The following is an 18,228-nucleotide window of genomic DNA, read 5'->3' on the forward strand; positions in this document are numbered from 1 at the left end:
AGTTTATATATGAAAGAATAGGGATACCTGACATAGGTCTCAATCCCAATGTATTGATAGGAGGCGTACTATGCATTGCTGTAACATTAGATTTCTGTAATTTATAATGAATGATGATTTCCTCATTAAACTAACAAAAAACACTATAGCATATATTAGCATGTAATAATTCGTGTATTCGTCAACAGGGGGGTAATCAATGGACCAGTTGAAATTTTGATATTTTTATCTCAATAATTTTTTTTTAAAGAAATAGTTATTAGTTTTGTTGATAAATACGTATGATATGTCTGACATGTATCATAAAGGGGGGGGACTTGGTGTTTCATGGTCATTATTTCCATCTAACGCCCATGTTCAACGACACACTGAGTGTATGGGACGAGTCGAGCAGAGGGATATTTAATGTTGGGTTTAATTGGTTATAATACAGTATTCATAGTGACAGCTGTCGGTGTGTGTCGAGCTCTTCCTGTGCATATTATGGGGTCGCTCTGACCACGGTCTCGGCTGCAGAGTCCACTTCGCATTTTGAGCGACGCCCCCAAATTCCGTGCAGAGTGTTTGCAGACCCTCCGGGACGGAGAGGTGGAGGAGGAATCGGCAGCTCCACCGTCCATATACACTACAATCACCACGCCATTAGTTCATGACTTCATCATATCTTTGACAGGAGAGTTTGGACCGTATTTAGAAGGTAAGTGTAGACGTTTTGCCAACACTTCCGGTAGATTTTCGCTGTTTTTGTTTTGTCGCCTTTTCCTGCGCGCAGCGCCGTGTCGCAGCGACCACTCGGACTGTGGTCAGCTCGCCGTGGCGTCGGTCGAGCACCGTCTTCTTAGGTAACGTTAATTACGGTGAAATGATCGATCGGGCTCCACGATCGACCCATCTTAGGGTTTACACAGTTGTCCTGTAATATCATATATGTCCCGAGTTTAATCAGTGGAATAGTTTTTCTACAAATGTAGTCACGGAATATAGCCTGGTCTTTTTTTATCCACAGCAACCGCATCGTTGCGCACCTCGCTCCTCGTCGTCGATACCAGACAAAAGACAGCCTGTTTTTTGCGGTCCCCTGTTTAGTCTTTCTCTGTTGAGCTTAAGCTTTGGCTGGCACACATAACAGCAGTCGTCAAAATGTATTTGAAAAGCGCGCTCCACATTTGACCTGCGCATATGCGCATATCTTTGCATATTGTTGTCGCTCTGTTATTGATTGCATTGATATACCGTGAAATTCTTAAAGGGATACTGCCTCCTGTATGCGGAAATCACTGGCAAGGCATGCACTGTGTCTGATAGATGGCTCTGTCCACCTCTTTTCAAGCACTTTGATTTCTAAATCTCTATACATTTATGTTATATTTGTTTAAAACACAGAATCTCTATACTCTGATACTCTGACACTGTGTGTAGTGTCTGTGGCTGAGAAATATCCTCCAGTCTTATCTCCTCTGTTTACTCTCTTTCAGTATTCGTCTCTCCAACATTTCTATTCTTAACCTTCCTCTCTTCATCCCCTATTCATTTCTAGCTCTCCAGGACTCTGAGGCTGCTGCAGAGAATGGGAATAGGGACACAGGCCAAGGCTTGCCATTTTGGCTGAAGTAACAGCAGGACGGTTGTCAACCCCGCATCGGCGTCAATCCCCTTCTCCCTCACCTCTCCTCCCACACACACTCACACAAGGACAGACACCCCCACACACAGCCACTGCTATGTCCACCGCCGTAGACATCGCTGGCCCTTCCTCCCCAGACCAGGCCCACAGCAGCGCTAAAATCCCCAATGAGCCACTCAGACCCAGCCTTAAGCGCTCCAGCCACCCCTACAGCCTCTCCCATTACATCTCCACCCCTTCCCCGGCTGTGGACGTCAAAGGCCTGATCCAGCCCTCCCCAGCCCAGCAGCGGGCCGCCCAGCCTGCACACACTAAGCCCCGCCGGGCCCCCTCCTGGCCCGACATGTGGGAGTCGCCCAGCGGGCTCCACCTGGCCCATGCTGCAGAGCTGCTGATGCGCGCTGGGCTTCTGGCTCTGACACCCGCCACCACAGAGCAGGCCAGCCTGGGTGCACAGAGTAGCCAGCCAGCTAAAAGGGAGGCTGCAGAGGCAAAGGGGGGGAAGGGGGACGGAGAAGGAGGTGCGTCTGGACCTGAGGAGGAGGAAGAGGACTCCTCTGGATGTGGCACTGACTTCCAACCCTTCCTGGGTGCCTGGTTCCCCTTCAGCCCCGCTCTGTTCCCCCTGGCAGGTTTCCAGATGGGGGGAGGCCACTGGAGAAGTGCAGCCATGGGAGCTGAGGGCATCGAGGGGCTGGTGGCCGAGGGCTACTCTCCTGGCTCTCTGGGCGCGGGCAACGGAGGCAGGAGGAAGAGGAAGAGGTGCGGGGAGTGTGTACCTTGTCGGCGTCAGACGAACTGCGAACAGTGCAGCAGCTGCCGCAATCGCAAGAGGGGACACCAGATCTGTAAATACAGGAAGTGCGAGGAGCTGAAGAGGAAGCCAGGAGGCCCGGGGTTTGAGAGCAGAGTGTCTGGGTTTGATCTAAGGGGGTCCGACTTTACTTTGGGTCTGGCACAGGAGCGAAGCAACGGAGCCTTGGACGGATAGTAATGCTTGTGGTGGCAGCATTTGTCAGAGGATCCTGGTTGGATGATTGTTGAGCTGCAGTTTAATAAAAACACACGGGACACAATGTTAACACGCTCGGACTGTGGTTCAAAGATCTTCAGATCTTGTGTTTAGTGAGAAGCTGCAGCTCTGTTTAAGAATGTCCACGCTCGTTCCCATCCTTCCTTTTGACAATCAGTGAAATGGAGAGGAGAGAAAGAAGGATACCAATGTGTGTCAATATTTAGATGATGACAAAAATGCTGTAAATAGCCTGTAAATATCTGGAAAACATTATGTCTTTTTTACATCCCTTTCCAGTTTGGATGTGTTGTGTTTCAACATTTAAAAAAAAAAGGAGCCAAATGTTTTGTTTCTAATGGGGAGTTTTGATTCTGTTGTTCTGACGTCACTGCATCAGTAAGAAATGAATGAGTTCAGCTTAGGCTAAATTATTTCATGTGCAACTTGTACTGTATAGCTCTGTTTGCCCTTTTGAAATAAAAGAAATTGGCCATGTGTACTTGTCTACAGGCTGGGTTTATACTATATCTGTGTGTGTGTGTGTGTGTGTGTGTGTGTGTGTGTGTGTTCATATTTAATTGGGTGTATGTGTCTGTTTGCAGCCATGTTCCTGCTTGTACGCGCACACGTGTGTTTGTGTGTGTGTGTGTGAGGTTGTGTGGATTATGAGTCACCTAATGGTGTGGCTGAGAGCCTTATCGCAACCCCACAGACACACACACAAACACACCTACACGCTGCCTTGGCAAGTCCAGTGCATGCACTCGAACACACCTAACCTGACCTGCACACATAATCACAAACACTCTCCTCTATTCACACACTGACGCAATTTCCCTTTTTATTCACAAGTATAGATCATATGCAGACACACACACACACACACACACACACAACACATTATAAGCCAAATACACAGCCAGCTGGACTGAGGCTATAGGGTGGGTTTTTGCTTGTTGCCGTAACGATGGCTGATGTGATAAGACCTTCTTCCTCGGCGCCACACTCCAGGGGACCGCAGGGAAGACGTAACCATGGCAACGGCCGGCCCGAGGTGTCACGCTATAATTGGGCCACGGCTGCACTTCCTGTGCGCCTTCAGTCAGGGGGATCGCAGAGGGACTGTGTGTCTGTGTGTGCGTGTGTGTGTGTGTGTGTGTGTGTGTGTGTGTGTGTGTGTGTGTGTGGCGCATCTGTGGGGGTGGGGGGGTGGGTGGAGAGGTTGTGTATGTGTGCGTGTGTGTGTGTGTGCGTGTTTGTCAGGCAGGGAGAGAGGCAGAGAGAAAGCGCAGCACGCCAGCCAACACAGGACACTGCCAACTCATGGAGAAAAGCAGTGAGCTCCAACATCATGCTATTACAACGCTCCCACTGAATGAGAAACACACAGTCTTTTAGTTGAAGTCCACAGTCTAGTGTTTCTTCATCTCCCAGACAAAGGGGGAATTTCAAATTCTTGGATCTGCAGCTTTTTTTTTCACCGCCCCTCTTTCTCTTCTGTGCCTTTCTAGTGATTTGGAGCTTAATCCCCCCTCCCTGTTCTCGTCACGCATGCACACACACATACACACGCACACACACACACACACCGGAAATCTGTGTCACCCGCTGCCCAGCAGGTCCAGTGACTCCCTGAACGCCTGCAGTCTGGCTCCACTGGCCTGCAAGATGGCAGGAGAGAAAGGGAGGAGGAGGGAGGGAGGGATTGAACGGAGGACAGAGAAGAGGAGGAGGGGGGAGGGTTGAGAGAGAGAGTTGGGGGAGTGGGGGAGGAGGAGGAGGAGGAGTAGGAGGGGGTGGAAAGCGAATCCGGGGTGGGGGGGGTGAAGGGCAGAGAGGGAAAAGGGAGGAAGGGGGGGGTGTAATGGGGGTAAGAGAGAGTGGGTGAAACTGGGAGAGATGAAAAGCAGGCCACAGGGGGAGAGAAAAGAGAAAGAGAGAGATATGCAGGGAGGAGGACGGGGAGATGGACAGCAGGGGATGAAGATAATGTGGGCCAAACAAAGAGGGAAGGAGAGATGAGTGCGAGATCCAGCGAGCGGAGTGACGGAGGTTGACTGAAATGCAGCAAGACAGAGACGCAGGGAGACCGGGGTTAATGACGGATGCATTGTCCAGATAGCCGGTGTGCGCCGTCACAGACCCCTGTGGAGCTTACATATGTTACAGCACCAGCGGCCCTGCCCACTCTGGAGAAAAACTCCTTTCACACACACTGCAGTGGAACAACCTGCCAGCCCAAGGCAACCTGCACTGGAGCTGGGCGGACCCTCACTCACGAGCCAGACCTTTGAAATTTTGGCCACTGCGTCTGCTTGGAGACACTGTGTCTCATTGTGAATTTTTTCTCCTTCCATTGGCGGTATCCCCAGTGTTAGAAAATCTCTAACAGCTTTGCAGAAACAGCATCTTTCTGAGATCACTCCTCATTACGTCTCTGTTATCCATTTGTGTTCACTTTTATAGACATGGAAAACATGCTAGTCCCAAACAGAAACACAATAGTTTCTTACATCCTTGAAAAGCTCAGGCTCATCTGCCCTCAGGTTATATTTTGGTGACATTGGGGTCGAGGGGGACTCTTGACCTTTGACCCTTAAAGCTGTTAAAGGACTTCTAAAAACAGCTTCATCCACTTCTGGTTCGGTCTCACGCTACCAATGAACAACAAGCACAAAAACCATTAAATAGCATTAAGATGACACATGTAACTAAGACTGTCTGTCTAATTAAAAATGAGTCATGAATTGCTATCAGCCTAACCACATGCAGCATAGTCATAAAATGGGTCCTGAAGACATTCACACATTTTGATCCTCAGGTGGGTTCACATGGTGTTTTTGGAGGTAATGTGTACACAAAACTCTGTTAATCTTTAGCTTGCTGCTGATCTCAAAAAAGGCACAGTGGTTCCAGGAAGTTAGGCAAAGCACACTGATAAAGTCTGTCTGCCTGCAGTGATATTTCATCATGGCTTCTTTTCAGAGCACCTCATGATGTGGAATTGCTTGTTGCCATCCAGTATTGAGTTGGAGGCCACTTGCACTGCTCACTTTGCATGATTCCCACCTTTATATCAGAGCGGCACATCATGATTGAGCTCTAATGTCAGTAACATGAGGTCTTGAACTTAGATTTTCATGACTTTAAATATTCAAATAAATTATGAGTAAATTATGATCAATGATATGGAATTGCAGCAATGACTAGCCAATTGAGAAATATCATACAATATTCATTTGCCTAACAATCTCAAAAACATAAAAAAAACAGCTGTAATGGTTGTATCCAGATTCACAATGAAGGCTACTTAGAAAAGCATAGGGATAGCATTTTCACACAATAATATAAATATCATTTTAAATATCCTATAGGAGAGTTTACTGACACTGAGCTAATCCTCTACTCAGATCCCAGTACAGCTACTGATCCTAACTGCTCAGACTGGGATATTATTAAGGGACTACAGCCATGCTACTGGCTCTGAGAGGCTGTGTAGGTATAGCAGTGCTTAGAGCTAAATGCTAATGTGAGCATGCTAACATCTTTGCAATGACAAAGCTAGCATGGTGATGCTAAACAGGAATAATGTTTACCATGATCACCATCTTAGTTTTCTGCATTAACATGCTAATATTAGCTAATTGGCATGAAACATAAAGTACAGCTTTGCAAAATTAATGCTATGTCATTTGTTAAAAGTTATGTTTAGTTTTCTGGGTGTAATCATAAAAGTCAGTTTACTGGTCATGAGTTTTCAGCCTCTGAAAACAGCTGTATGACCTCCGAGTCTCCGGAGTAGTTTTGTCAACACTGATAATGTCATCAAGACTATACATTTTTTATAGAGGGAGCAGAGTTTTTTTTTTAAATATGTGGGTGTTTACCAGGCAGGAAAATGTAGTATTTTTTTGGAGCTGGGACCAAAAAGTCCAAGTCAAATAGCTTATCTCAGCCTTTTTTACACTTACATCTCCCTCACACACATAAATCCCTTTGAGTTATGTTGAGTTATGTTGGTTGGGGTCAGGGTGAGGTTGGTCATGTTTTTGCTTTAAAAAACCCAGGTTATGTCTGAACAGTGTGACTCTTTTTTTGTACATATTAAACATAAAACATAATGTATTTCACTCTCACCTTTTTGTCAGACTGGACTGGGGGAAAACAACATATTTTAAATACAAAATTAACTTTGTAGTTTGTAACCCTGTTATGTTTAGAGGTATGCAGGGGTTTATTATAAATGTTTTATTCATTTGACAGTGAATACTATTAAAAGTTATTGTTTTTAATGTTCAGAGGTTGCACATGATCCACATTTTGTAGCCAAATACGGAAATCCTGACTTGAATCAAATTTCCTTGCTAAACTGCTTAGTTATAACCTGAGGTTTTACACATTAATTAACAAACATTGAGGTTACAAATTAGAAAACCATTGCCCTTTAGTGCCAAATCTAATGAAGCCACTACTGAAGTGTTATTATACAGCAAGCACAAGCCGTTAACTGACTGCCTGATCTCCTGACTCAGTATATCTCTTCACAACGACTTCATTCATAAAATCAGATAAGGTATGGTTTATTGTTCCAAAGGAAACGGTCACACACATATCTAATCCTCCTTGGTAAAATCTTTGAAGTTTACTATCATACAGGCTCTTAGTCAACACATGGAGAGCTTCTCATGTCCTAATTTCACCTCCAAGGCTGGATAGGAAATAAACAGGAGCACCAGTAGACTCTAGACACCATCAGACGATAGAAACATTCGAAGTCAATGACATGCACTTTCTTATGGGACAAAGATGAACAGACTCCTACAATGCTTTGCTGAGAAACCCAACACTGTCCTACTATATTTAGCGGAGCTTTTCACACTGTGTGCATGACTGCTCGTGTCAAGTCACATGATTCAAGATATATGGGTGGACAGACACACAAACACGCACACACTCCTCACTCACATACAGCAGCGCATACACAGAGGCCGAGGGTGTGGAGGTGGTGAGGGAATGCGAAGAGGTTTATTGAGTTGACTGTGACGTGTTGCTTCCCGTGACCTGACTCCCATTTGCTCTGTCTCCCCATGCGTCTCGCCCTCTGTCTCAGTCTAAACCACATGCTAATCAGCTTTCTGTGCTCTGTGTTTGATCTCTGATGGGCTGTTTTCTGATGCATCCGACTGAATAGATAATCATTGTGCAAGTGATCACTATCAACAACTTCCCTGTGTTTACCCCTGTCAGCAACCCCACCTAGCCCTACTGAATGCATGCTGTGAACAGACACAACTTTGTTAAATACAAAAACAAAATAAGACCACTCTTTCACTTTCAATAATTTGTTCTTTTTCACACCAACATATGGACATATAAACCCATTAGGTAAATATAAAATACAAATACAAATAGAAGGTAAAATACAAAAGTCAAAGTGTCAGCAGGAGAAGAGTTTTAGCAAGGAATTAGTGACCAAGTAAAGGGAACATGTGACCAAATAGTTAGGTAGTAACTACAGCTCAACCACCCCAAACCTTAAAAATGAAGCACTCTCTCATGGTAACACATGTTCTTTGTTTTCTGCAGTTTGTTGCATCTGATGTGACTTTAAACCTACAGTCGAGTCTATAAATATCTTTTCCAGGGACAGATTTTTCATTGTTTTAGATCTGTACTCCAACACACCACTGAAATGAAACAATGACCATGGGGTTAAAGTGCTGACTCAGAGCTGAAGGAGTGTATGAGGGTGTTAAAATCCAAATTGGCGGACCAGAATAGTAACTGGCGCTCGATTTATACGCAGTCCCTCCAATTTCATGACTATGCAGATCAGTTATAGTAAGTCTTGAGGGCCAGAAAAGTTCATCTCTCTTGCCTATAGCCAAGTCAGTCACCTGACCATGCCCTGTCAGCTGACCTCAGCCCCGGTGATCATGTGATTCATTTGCTGAAGATCAGACTGAAGAAGCAAGACTTGAAGATGCTAACAATGGAAGTGTCTGTTAGTGTGTGTGGGCCGTTGACTTCAGAAATGACTGAAATTGACTTCAAAGAATTTGCAACCAAAAATTAAATATGACTTTTGACCGAAAATGTTCAACACAAAGTCCACTTGCTTGGTTTCCAGTGCTTTCAGCCACACATTCTGGCCTTCATTAATGGTTGGAGTTTGCCTAATTGTCATGGAAATGGTTTGTGTTAACAAGTATTCAGTCCCGTGATCAGGGAAAACATTAAGGTGATGTATGTATGTGTCTGTACATAAGAATTTTTTTGTCAAATTTATATTTCTAAGGTCAACAACAAATCTGCAAGGTCAAATTAAAATGTATCCTACTTTATTCAACCATTTTTGTTCCTTTAGGGCTACCATCACGCCTGCAGCTCTGTGAGGCAGGTTTTTGTTCTTGATGCATTGAGCTAAATGCTAATGTAAACATGCTAACAGGCTTACAGTGACAATGCTAACATGTTGATGTTTTGCAGGTATAATTTCTGCCATGTTCACCATCTGTGTTAGCATGCTAACAATTGCTAATTAGCACAAAAATAGAGTTGCAGTGAGTTGGTGTAAGTCAGTGGTGTTAAAACACTACAATGACAAGGTACATGGATTAAATATAAAACAATTACAACCTTTTAAACAATATAGAAGAAATGATATGATTTTATCAAAGTCATGTCTCAGTTCCCAATAATCCCTGCTTATGACATTTTAGTAATAAAACTTCATTCACACTCATTTCAGAAGTGTTCTTTTCAGCTGTGGCCAATAGTCTGTGTGTGTGTGTGTGTGTGTGTGTGTGTGTGTGTGTGTGTGTCTGGACTTCTCGCTCTGCGTCTGCCTGTCAATCACAAAAGCTATGTGAGCGTATTTGAACTCAGTAACATCAAAGCTGCATCATTTTATCATTCAGGTTGACTTTGGTTTAAAAGCTTTTCAAGTCTTTCTCTCACTCCACCCCCCAGACGTTTCTCTGTCTGTGGGTTGGTCCTTCAATTGATGCCTAACAAAGTGTATCTCAGTTCACTGCTCAGGTTCAAGTAAGGACCTTCTTCTTCTTCACATGTATGTGGCTGCAGCCTGGTCCAACAGTGTGTAACTGAGCCATTACTTCTGCACAGGCGTCCTTACACTCAGTATGACATGGCTCTGCCGTTTTGGGGTCAAGTGTTATCTTGCATCAAGGTGGATGCACCTGGAGTCCTAATGGCTCAAGGCTGTGCTTCTTTTCTGTAGGTGAGCAGGTTTGGCAGGAAGAGGAGGTTTGGTGTAGGCAGGTGTTGTTCTGTGAGGATCATCTGTGAATGCCTTCCTGAGCTGCGCTACACGACCTCTGTATTCTGACTTTTTCTCCTCACAGCACATGATCTCTGAGAGGGAAAGAGAGGAAGAAAGTGAAGATCTCTTTAGTGGACGGACTCCTTTTCAAGCTTGCAATGTATTTTCCAGATAATCCAATGGTTTTTTTAAACCCTCAACTCACATAAGACATTTCATCTTTCAGTTTATCATAAAAAGTCAAACTTTGGAGATCCATAGTTTTTAATAGAACATAACTGTAAGCAGGCAGCAGTAGTGGTTTTTTCTTTAGTCTTGTATTTACTTTACTTGTGCATGTCCATTTTTGCTACATTTTGGATTTATTTACTCTGCTACATTTACTTGACCGCTACTGTCATTATTTACTTAGGAGATTGAAATTCAACAAACAAAACGCATGGACAATTAAAGAGGATATTCTGCATAGAGAATACATTTACTGCTGTTGGTGTATGTACAGTTTAGTACCTTTTATTGTTGTTTGTTTTAAGAGGTTGTGTATGTAGGCAGTGTTCTGGTTTTTAAAGTTACATATACACTTCAATGAATGAATAAAGTTTGACCTTTTTTTTTCTTTTTTTTCTACCTTAAGTTTACGTTATCTTTTCTTTGAAAAATGTTTTGTTTCTATTACAGTCTTTTACTTGTAATAGCGTATATTTACAATGTGGTAGTATTTCTATCTTCAGATATATATCACTACATGATTATCATGCATTTTAACACAAGAACAGAAAAGTCAGGTTTCTCTCCACCTCGTCTTTCCTCTCTTGTTTTCTCACCTCTGTCTTGTGGGTCGCTTCTCTGTGTGTCTGACAGTGCGGCTTTGAGCGGCAGCTGGTTGCCATGGCGACTAAGATGGGGCCTGTAGAGAGGAGCCCAGTCGCTGGGATTGTCTGAGCTGCTGCCTGATTCACTGTCGCTGTCCTCCGCGGGGTCCTTCAGGTCGTCATCTGCGCTGCAGGAGTCCATGTCCTCCTCAGACGACTGGTCATTTGGTGAAGCTGGGTAATCCTGAATGTAAGTGGGATGTAATTTGATGGTAAGACTCTAATACTCAGACCATTTTACCTTATAAACTTCAAACCCACATATAAACACATTAACTCACGCTAACATCTGTGAGGGGCAGCTGGATTTTTTCTTTAAAGCCAAGCTCCTGGGCCTCTCTTCCTGGCAGCAAGTCCACTGTCTGGATGCCATTCATATTATCGCTGTGGAGTCTGGAAGACAAAGACGTCCATTTTTACTCCCAAAGACAGACGTCCCAACCTTTGAATTAATCCTCCAGTTAGTCATTTGGGAAATAATTTCTATAATCAAATTGGGACGAGGAGACGGCGCGCTGACTGAAACTCTTTAGTTCCCTGTTTATCTTATCAAAGCCAACCGGAGTTATGTAATCTGTTGAACAGACTGAGGGCTTCATTAAGGTAGCAGAAACCTATGTGATGTTCAAATGTGTTGGTTCAGACATATTGCTGATGAACTGAGCTGACCATGGAGAATGGATGTCAGTCCAACATTTAATAAATAGGCTCTTATAAAAAATCCTTGTAAGTCATGTTCAAAATAAAGCAATAAACACCTGATAGACTAACATTATTCACTGTTTGAAAGACACAGGTTTATCACTACTTGATTTAGTTTGGTTCGGGTAGCGTGGAGTGTTCAGGACCAAATTTATTTTAGAATAAATGATCTTACAAATTAAACCACATGAATGACCTATTTTATTTATAAAAGAATAAAAAGAAACAGTGGACGTGAGGAACTTTACTGCCATTGTCTAATGTTTAATACACTTAAAAACGTTTTTTTTCAAATCGGTCTTTATCTTGTTACTATTTTTTCTTTACATAAAATAGTTAAAACCTCAACTACAAATTCTGCTCTTCAATTTGCTGCCTCACAACAAAGTGACTGCTTTGACTCCTACAGTAAGAAAGAGAGTCTACTTTCATACCACAGTTATATATAATAATAACCTGTAAAATAGTAAAGTCAAGGCCAACAAACCTAAATCAGCCATTAACACCATGTGAAATTTTGAAATATGTCCTTATATGTTTGTGTTTACCTGTTGTTAATGAGGCTCTGGAGGAGTTTGGAGGACTTGAATTCGTCCACCTCTCCGATTACACTGACGCTCACGTCTCCGTCGCGACCGAGCAGCCACTTCACATGTTTACTGGAAGCTGGAGGGGGAAAAAAGAAAAAACAAAATGGGTAAGATTACAGGAGATATATTTTCATCCCAGAGTGTCAGGCTGGAAGTGAGATTCTGATGGCAGAGGCTGTCAAATAAATTGTCCTTCTGACTTCTATCCAGAAGGTGGCGCTGTCCTATAAGTATAGGGCTTGGGAAAGCTCACACAATGGCAGCAGACCTCGTCCTCTATTACTGTTAAACTCTTTATCATTTGCCCTCATTCTCTCCTACTCTTTGTCTCCAGTTCTGTGTCATTTCTCTTTCTTTTCTCTGTTTTCATTGATATAAATTGTGTCACTGCATAATTCAAGACATCAATCATGGCAGAATATTGATAAAGCGTCTTCAAATCATTTAGAATCATTGCAGAAGGGGAAAGGCAGTGAAGAACAAACAACCTCCTTCCTGGCCAGGCAGGGCAACATGAAACTAACCTGGGTCAGCTTAACAGAAACTCTCTTTGAAGCCTGAACTGGACACAGCCCACATGTTGTTGTGCCAATGTTTAGTTTACATACACTGTGTATCAGTTGAATTGAGGAGCAGCACTTTTATTTTCCCTTATATCTATTATACCACCATGAATTGACACTTTCTAATTTATATTTACTTAATTGATCTGAATTTGTAATTAATCAGGTATTAATACATTCTGTAATAATGTTCTGCAATGTATCTCTTTTGTTATCTAATCTTCAATATAATCGTCAGTCATTATATAAACAAATAAATTCCAAACGAAACATACGTTTGTTCCATTACATTTACATCCAGGAAAAAAAACAGAGTTTTTATCTCATCATGACACAAAGGGCAAAAATAGACCCTGCTCCCCAGTGAGTGACAAAGGCTGTGTTGTTTTCCATGACAGTGCAGTACCTGATAAACGTGAAACACCTGCCATGACATCAATGAAAGGGGCGTGGCTTTACAATTTTAATATTCAAGTGTCTTATACAGCCATGCAGCGGTGTGATTCAGAGTAGATTCACCATTTGAAGGCTGAATGAACAGATACTGTAACAATCAGCTCCTCACAGATTTCACACAAAGCAGCTCTGTCCTGTTCATATTCTGGAGAATGACTTGTGTTTGCGAAGTGTCACACAGCACATAAGAGAACATTGTGTGGACGTCTCAATCTGATGTCCGTCATCTGACCAAAGACCATTTCTGACATAAGTCATCGTCTGTCTGTGCAACACACCTTTATGTTTCCACAGTCACCTCACTGAGTTATACCTGTGATAACAAGACACACAGGCGGTTTCTAGACTGCGGCGTCTTTCTTTATCACTACCACACCTACAAATTAACCACATACTGGAAATCTGTAGTACCAGGACTGGTTCAAGTGTGTGTTAGTGTGATTTATAGGCCTGTCTGCACATGTCTGACGTTCCCAACAACAGCACAGTGAACAAAGAATGAAAGACGCCTAACTGGACTGTATGTTGTGTAACACAAACACACAGGCAACACACACTCAGTCACCTCTCAGGTGACATAGCAGAGATTGGGTAAACAAAGATGGTAATTTAATATGTGGTTTAAAGCGTGGCAACGCCTGTAGAATGATTCAACTAGCAGTGATAGAAGCTGTTTGTCTCACACACACACACGCACGCACACATACACACACACAGACACAGATACAGACACACACACACACACACACACAGTATTGGACACACACTCTCTCATTGTGCAGGGGGACCGGTGGAGTTGATAGGGTCTCAGTAAGTCAGATAAACACTGTAAATGGAGGACGGGTGGATGAAATGAGTAAGACAGAAAGGTGGAGCAGAGGGAGACATGGGCCACTGACAGAGCAGTGAAGAGCCTCTGGACCATATTTGTTTGGGTGTAATCGAAACACATTAATGAGACTGGTAACCTGAGAGGGTGTTACTACACAGCTACTGTGTCTCTGTACTCATGTGCACTCAGAGATTCTAAGCTTTCTGATCAACATTAATTAGTTATAGACGGGCCTGCCAACGACATACTGATTAAGTTAAAGAAATACAGTAGTAGTAACAGTGATTAATTATAGTTACAAAAAAACTGTAATTAGTCTCCATATAGATTTTTTTTAAAAGTGTGTGGTAATTGTATGAGGACTAAACAGAGCTGTAGCCAGGATTTTAACAAATACTGAAGCCTTAAATTAACCGAAAACAATCTCAATGTAGTTTTACATCTCCTCTCTCAGGCTTCTCTCTGGAGCTCTAGTAACAACAGGTCAGTGAGCCAATCAGAAGAGCAGAGGCTCTGAGCCTTTCTTCTGATTGGCTGACTGTTTCTGAGTGATCCATTAAAGATATAAGAGATTTCAGGTAAACACTCAGAGAAACCAAATCCTGCAGGTTTGGATGGTGGGTCCAGGTGGGCGGGGCTTGCGGCGTGGCTGAGAGCGGTGACTGCTTTGTTGTAACATCACAAAGTTCCAGAAGTCCTGACGGCTGGTTTTAAGGCTCAGTTTCTGAATACAGGCTGTGTGCTTTTCTCTGTCGACTGAGGCTTTGATACTTTCACAGTATTAATATAGAACCTAGACCTGATTTATGATCTAAAAAGACATGGAAATCTACCTTTATACAATATGGGACCTTTAAAATCCCTCCAGTGCCACCCATACCTGACAAAATGTTACTAGCCACCAAAACGTCTTCAAAACTTTGATTAAAATGTAATAAATTCTTTGATTATATTCATTCATTTTACTGCTCAACTATATTATCACCCATAACGCTGTTTTAAGGCCTCCACACTAATTCTTTAGAACCAAGATTCAAAACCCATCACATGTAGCTAATTTGTGTGTAACTGTGGAATATAAACTCAAAGCAAAAAATGTGGAGACACAGTACTGAGGACTGATGATCTCTGTGTTTCAACAGGTCTAAATATATTTAAAGTCAAACTGATATTAAAGCTTAGTTTAACATTTAAAAAAAATGCTTATTTCAGTGCACAGATCGTTGTAAACACACTGCAGTCTGTAGTTTTGTCAGTGCAGAATTGCCAAATTAGTCTTGACACCCTGGTGTTGTACAGTACAGAAATTAGAGAAGCTAGTAGCTTCCCAGAAATCTTGTGTTGTCAAATCATGTTCCTATGTCAGTCAGTGGTTTCCTTTTTGCTTCACTGGAAATCCTGAATATAGAAATATTTATTCTACGTAGCAGTGCGTCTTGCCAGTATAACCAGTTCAAAAACACCACTCTACCTTTCTTTGGCCTGGTGTTGTTGTTGACTCCTCCTTCCCTCTGCTCCCTCTCCTCTCGCTCTCTCCAGCGGCGTACCTGCTCCTCTCTCATCTTCAGGAACAGGATCCTCTTCTGTTCCTCACTGAGGGCCTCCAGCACCTCCGGTTCCACCCACATGTCTTCAAGGATTTTAGCCAGCATCCTGCCTCTGTTCCCCAGTGGCCGGAGACGTCTGTTAGCCCCTCTGTCTCTCTGTCCTGTGGGTCGTGTTTCAGCGGTGGGGTATGATCGCTCCCTTTTTTTCTTGCTCTACTCAGAGTCAGGTTCCCTGTTCTGTGAACGATGTGGGATCAGGTACAGTCTAACTGCTGGAGGTCACTGAAGTGTCCTTTGTCAAGTGCACTCCCTCTGTGCAGCAGGAGTGTGTCGGGCTCTCTGGAGGTGAAGGTGCAGTGTTTCCAGATCAACTGGGCTCTGAAAGTTGCTGCTGTGGTTTTGAGAGAGAGAGAGGGAGAGAGAGAGAGAGAGAGAGAGAGAGAGAGAGAGAGAGATTATATCTACTGTATTGTTTTGTTCTCCTCCATTCAATCCTGTTCTGGCTGGAAGAACACAATAGACCCTAAGCAAATAAGCCAAAATGCCAACTGTAATGTGTGTGTGTATGCATGCAGTGTTTACTCTGCATACAGTAGGCAGCGAGAATGCTGCTGTGCTTTCAAACACTGAAAGGCAAACAGGGGCAGGTTCAGAATGTCAGCACACACACACACACACACACACACACACACACACACACACACACACACACACAGGGTGGGGTGTTAATGACTGCATGCTATCTGGGTGCAACAGACACAGACAGAGCAAAAGAACGCTGTACTTGGCTTGACAGTAGCTTTCTCTTTCTCTCTCTCTCTCTCTCTCTCTCTGTCACACACACAAATAAAACACCAACTCCGACTGTTTTTAGCACCTTATCAACACACGTGAGGCTGATAGCGATCCCACTTACACAGAAACTCAGTCAGGAAGTCATCAAGACCAAATCCCAGAAAACAACCTTCACCTTAAACTGTGTGTAAACATGCTCCATAAAAGCAGCCTCCGCCCTCTACACACTTATTAGGGAAAGATTTGAAACAGTGAGCTGCTGAGCGAGAGCCAATAGGGTTTGTGTCTGTGATAACAGTTCACCAATCTCTACCTGAGGGTGGTCTGGTATTACAGTAAAGCAGCACACAGAGGAGAAATATCAGCTTGTAAGTTAGTGTTTCAGGTGTGGCCATGTTCACCACAGTCAAACCCTAGAATTATATTAAACCTTAAAGCTTGTGTTGGTGAAAAATATTAAATACAATACAAAACTGAAAAACTGAAGAATAGGAATAGCTTGAGCTTCTGGGAAATAAGTTTATTTCTTTCAGAGGGTTAGAGGAGTGGAATGATATCTCTCTTATGTCTGTCCAGTTAACATGAAGCTGGAGCTAGCAGCCAGCTATCTTAGGGAGTGTTTAAATACATATTATAAGGATACTTACAATGAAATATGCTTTAGTATTAAAAACACAGCAGCTCATAAATCTATGAAACAGTAACAAGATAAAACTACAGCCACCAGGTTCTCAGTTCACTCTCCTTCTGAGAGTAAAACCAGCCAAAAACTAAACCTCCTGTTGACTCGATTCATTTAATTTTTAGATATATGTACAGCTTAGTTTTGTTATTAGTCTTAAAACCAGCTTCCATTCATTCATCAACTGAGCAGTACTTCTTAAAATCTCTTTCACTACCCAGTGAGGTTTCTGTGACCATTATTCTTGTCCATGTGAGTGTCTACTGTCTAAAGATAAAAGTGGAAGTGTTTTTATTCATTCTTTCATTATGCAGGAGCTGTAAAGCCCTGTGAGAGTCTGTGACTGAAAGGAATGAAAGTAAACAGGACCTGACAAGAAGATTTGCTAGTAAACAACCTACTCTGTGGCAAACTGCTCAGGCTTTCTATACAAGAACCGTCTCAGTCCTACATCACAGCTCCTGTAATTAACTGTACACATTTGAACTTGGGCACAGCAGCACAAAAGAAATATTCAAATCAAGAGACAAACACGGCAAACTTATCACAGTCAATAACAAACCACACAGAAAATCAACATCACACAAGGGCAAAATTAACATATAACGGATCCCACCATTCTGTAATTCACACACACACACACACATACACACACATATATAAAGACAAAGTATGCAGCTCTGGCTCTGCGCCAACATGCAAATAAGTCCGGGATTTGCCTCTGCCTCTGCTCACATGCAGAGAAGAGACAGAAAGGGAACGAGTGGAGGGAAAGGTCTGTGCACGGCATACTGAGAGAAAAGTTTGAAAAGTCTCTCAGTCTGAGAAAACAGTGGTCACTTCACAGCGACAGAGGAGAGTGTGAGAGATAAATGAACTTAGACAGGCTGCAGAATGGCAATTGCAACAAAAGACAGACAGGGGAAGAAAGAAGGGGAGAGAAAGTGGACTTACTCAGTGGTTGCCAGCCGGTAGCATCTCCCTGCACTGGTCTGGAGTTTCAGTCAGCGCTTGTGTGAGTGTGGTATGATGAGTGTGTGACGTGAGAGAATGTGAGTGTGTGCCTTTGTGTGTGAGTGTTTGTGTGGGATCAGGCGTCAGCAGCAGTGGTATGCAGGCTCAGCTCTGCTCTTGTCGCATTTGTACTGAATGGGAGTGGGACGGACTGACATCACTGCATTTATTTTTCCTCTCCTCCTTCCTCCTTTCCTTTACCCCTCCTCTCTCCCTTTCTTCTCCTCTCCTGTCTACATTCCTACGAAGCT

The 18,228-nt window shown here is 43.1% G+C and overlaps 2 protein-coding genes across 3 annotated transcripts; one reads left to right on the forward strand and one right to left on the reverse strand.

The window, feature by feature from the left end:
* The first annotated feature begins 468 nt into the window (after positions 1-468).
* Positions 469-3,136, forward strand: LOC111226652 (CXXC-type zinc finger protein 5-like). 2 transcript variants are annotated; one of them, XM_022751914.1, is made up of 2 exons: positions 469-697; positions 1,538-3,136. In XM_022751914.1, exon 2 carries the CDS (start codon positions 1,722-1,724, stop codon positions 2,613-2,615), a length of 894 nt encoding a protein of 297 aa, XP_022607635.1. In that variant the 5' UTR covers positions 469-697; positions 1,538-1,721; the 3' UTR covers positions 2,616-3,136. The 2 variants fall into 2 exon arrangements, with proteins under 2 accessions (XP_022607635.1, XP_022607636.1); XM_022751915.1 differs by lacking the exon at positions 469-697 and adding an exon at positions 803-842.
* Positions 3,137-9,433: 6,297 nt separating this feature from the next.
* Positions 9,434-18,005, reverse strand: LOC111226633 (SH2 domain-containing protein 4A-like). The gene is made up of 6 exons (XM_022751891.1): positions 17,918-18,005; positions 15,411-15,877; positions 12,047-12,164; positions 11,078-11,189; positions 10,749-10,980; positions 9,434-10,016 (listed from the first exon to the last, which is right to left on the reverse strand). Exons 2-6 carry the CDS (start codon positions 15,589-15,591, stop codon positions 9,850-9,852), a joined length of 810 nt encoding a protein of 269 aa, XP_022607612.1. The 5' UTR covers positions 15,592-15,877; positions 17,918-18,005; the 3' UTR covers positions 9,434-9,849.
* Between the last annotated feature and the right edge of the window lie 223 nt (positions 18,006-18,228).

This window comes from Seriola dumerili, unplaced genomic scaffold, assembly GCF_002260705.1.
Source record: "Seriola dumerili isolate Sdu_G_001 unplaced genomic scaffold, Sdu_1.0 BDQW01000161.1, whole genome shotgun sequence".
NCBI classification, from domain to species: Eukaryota; Metazoa; Chordata; class Actinopteri; order Carangiformes; family Carangidae; genus Seriola; species Seriola dumerili.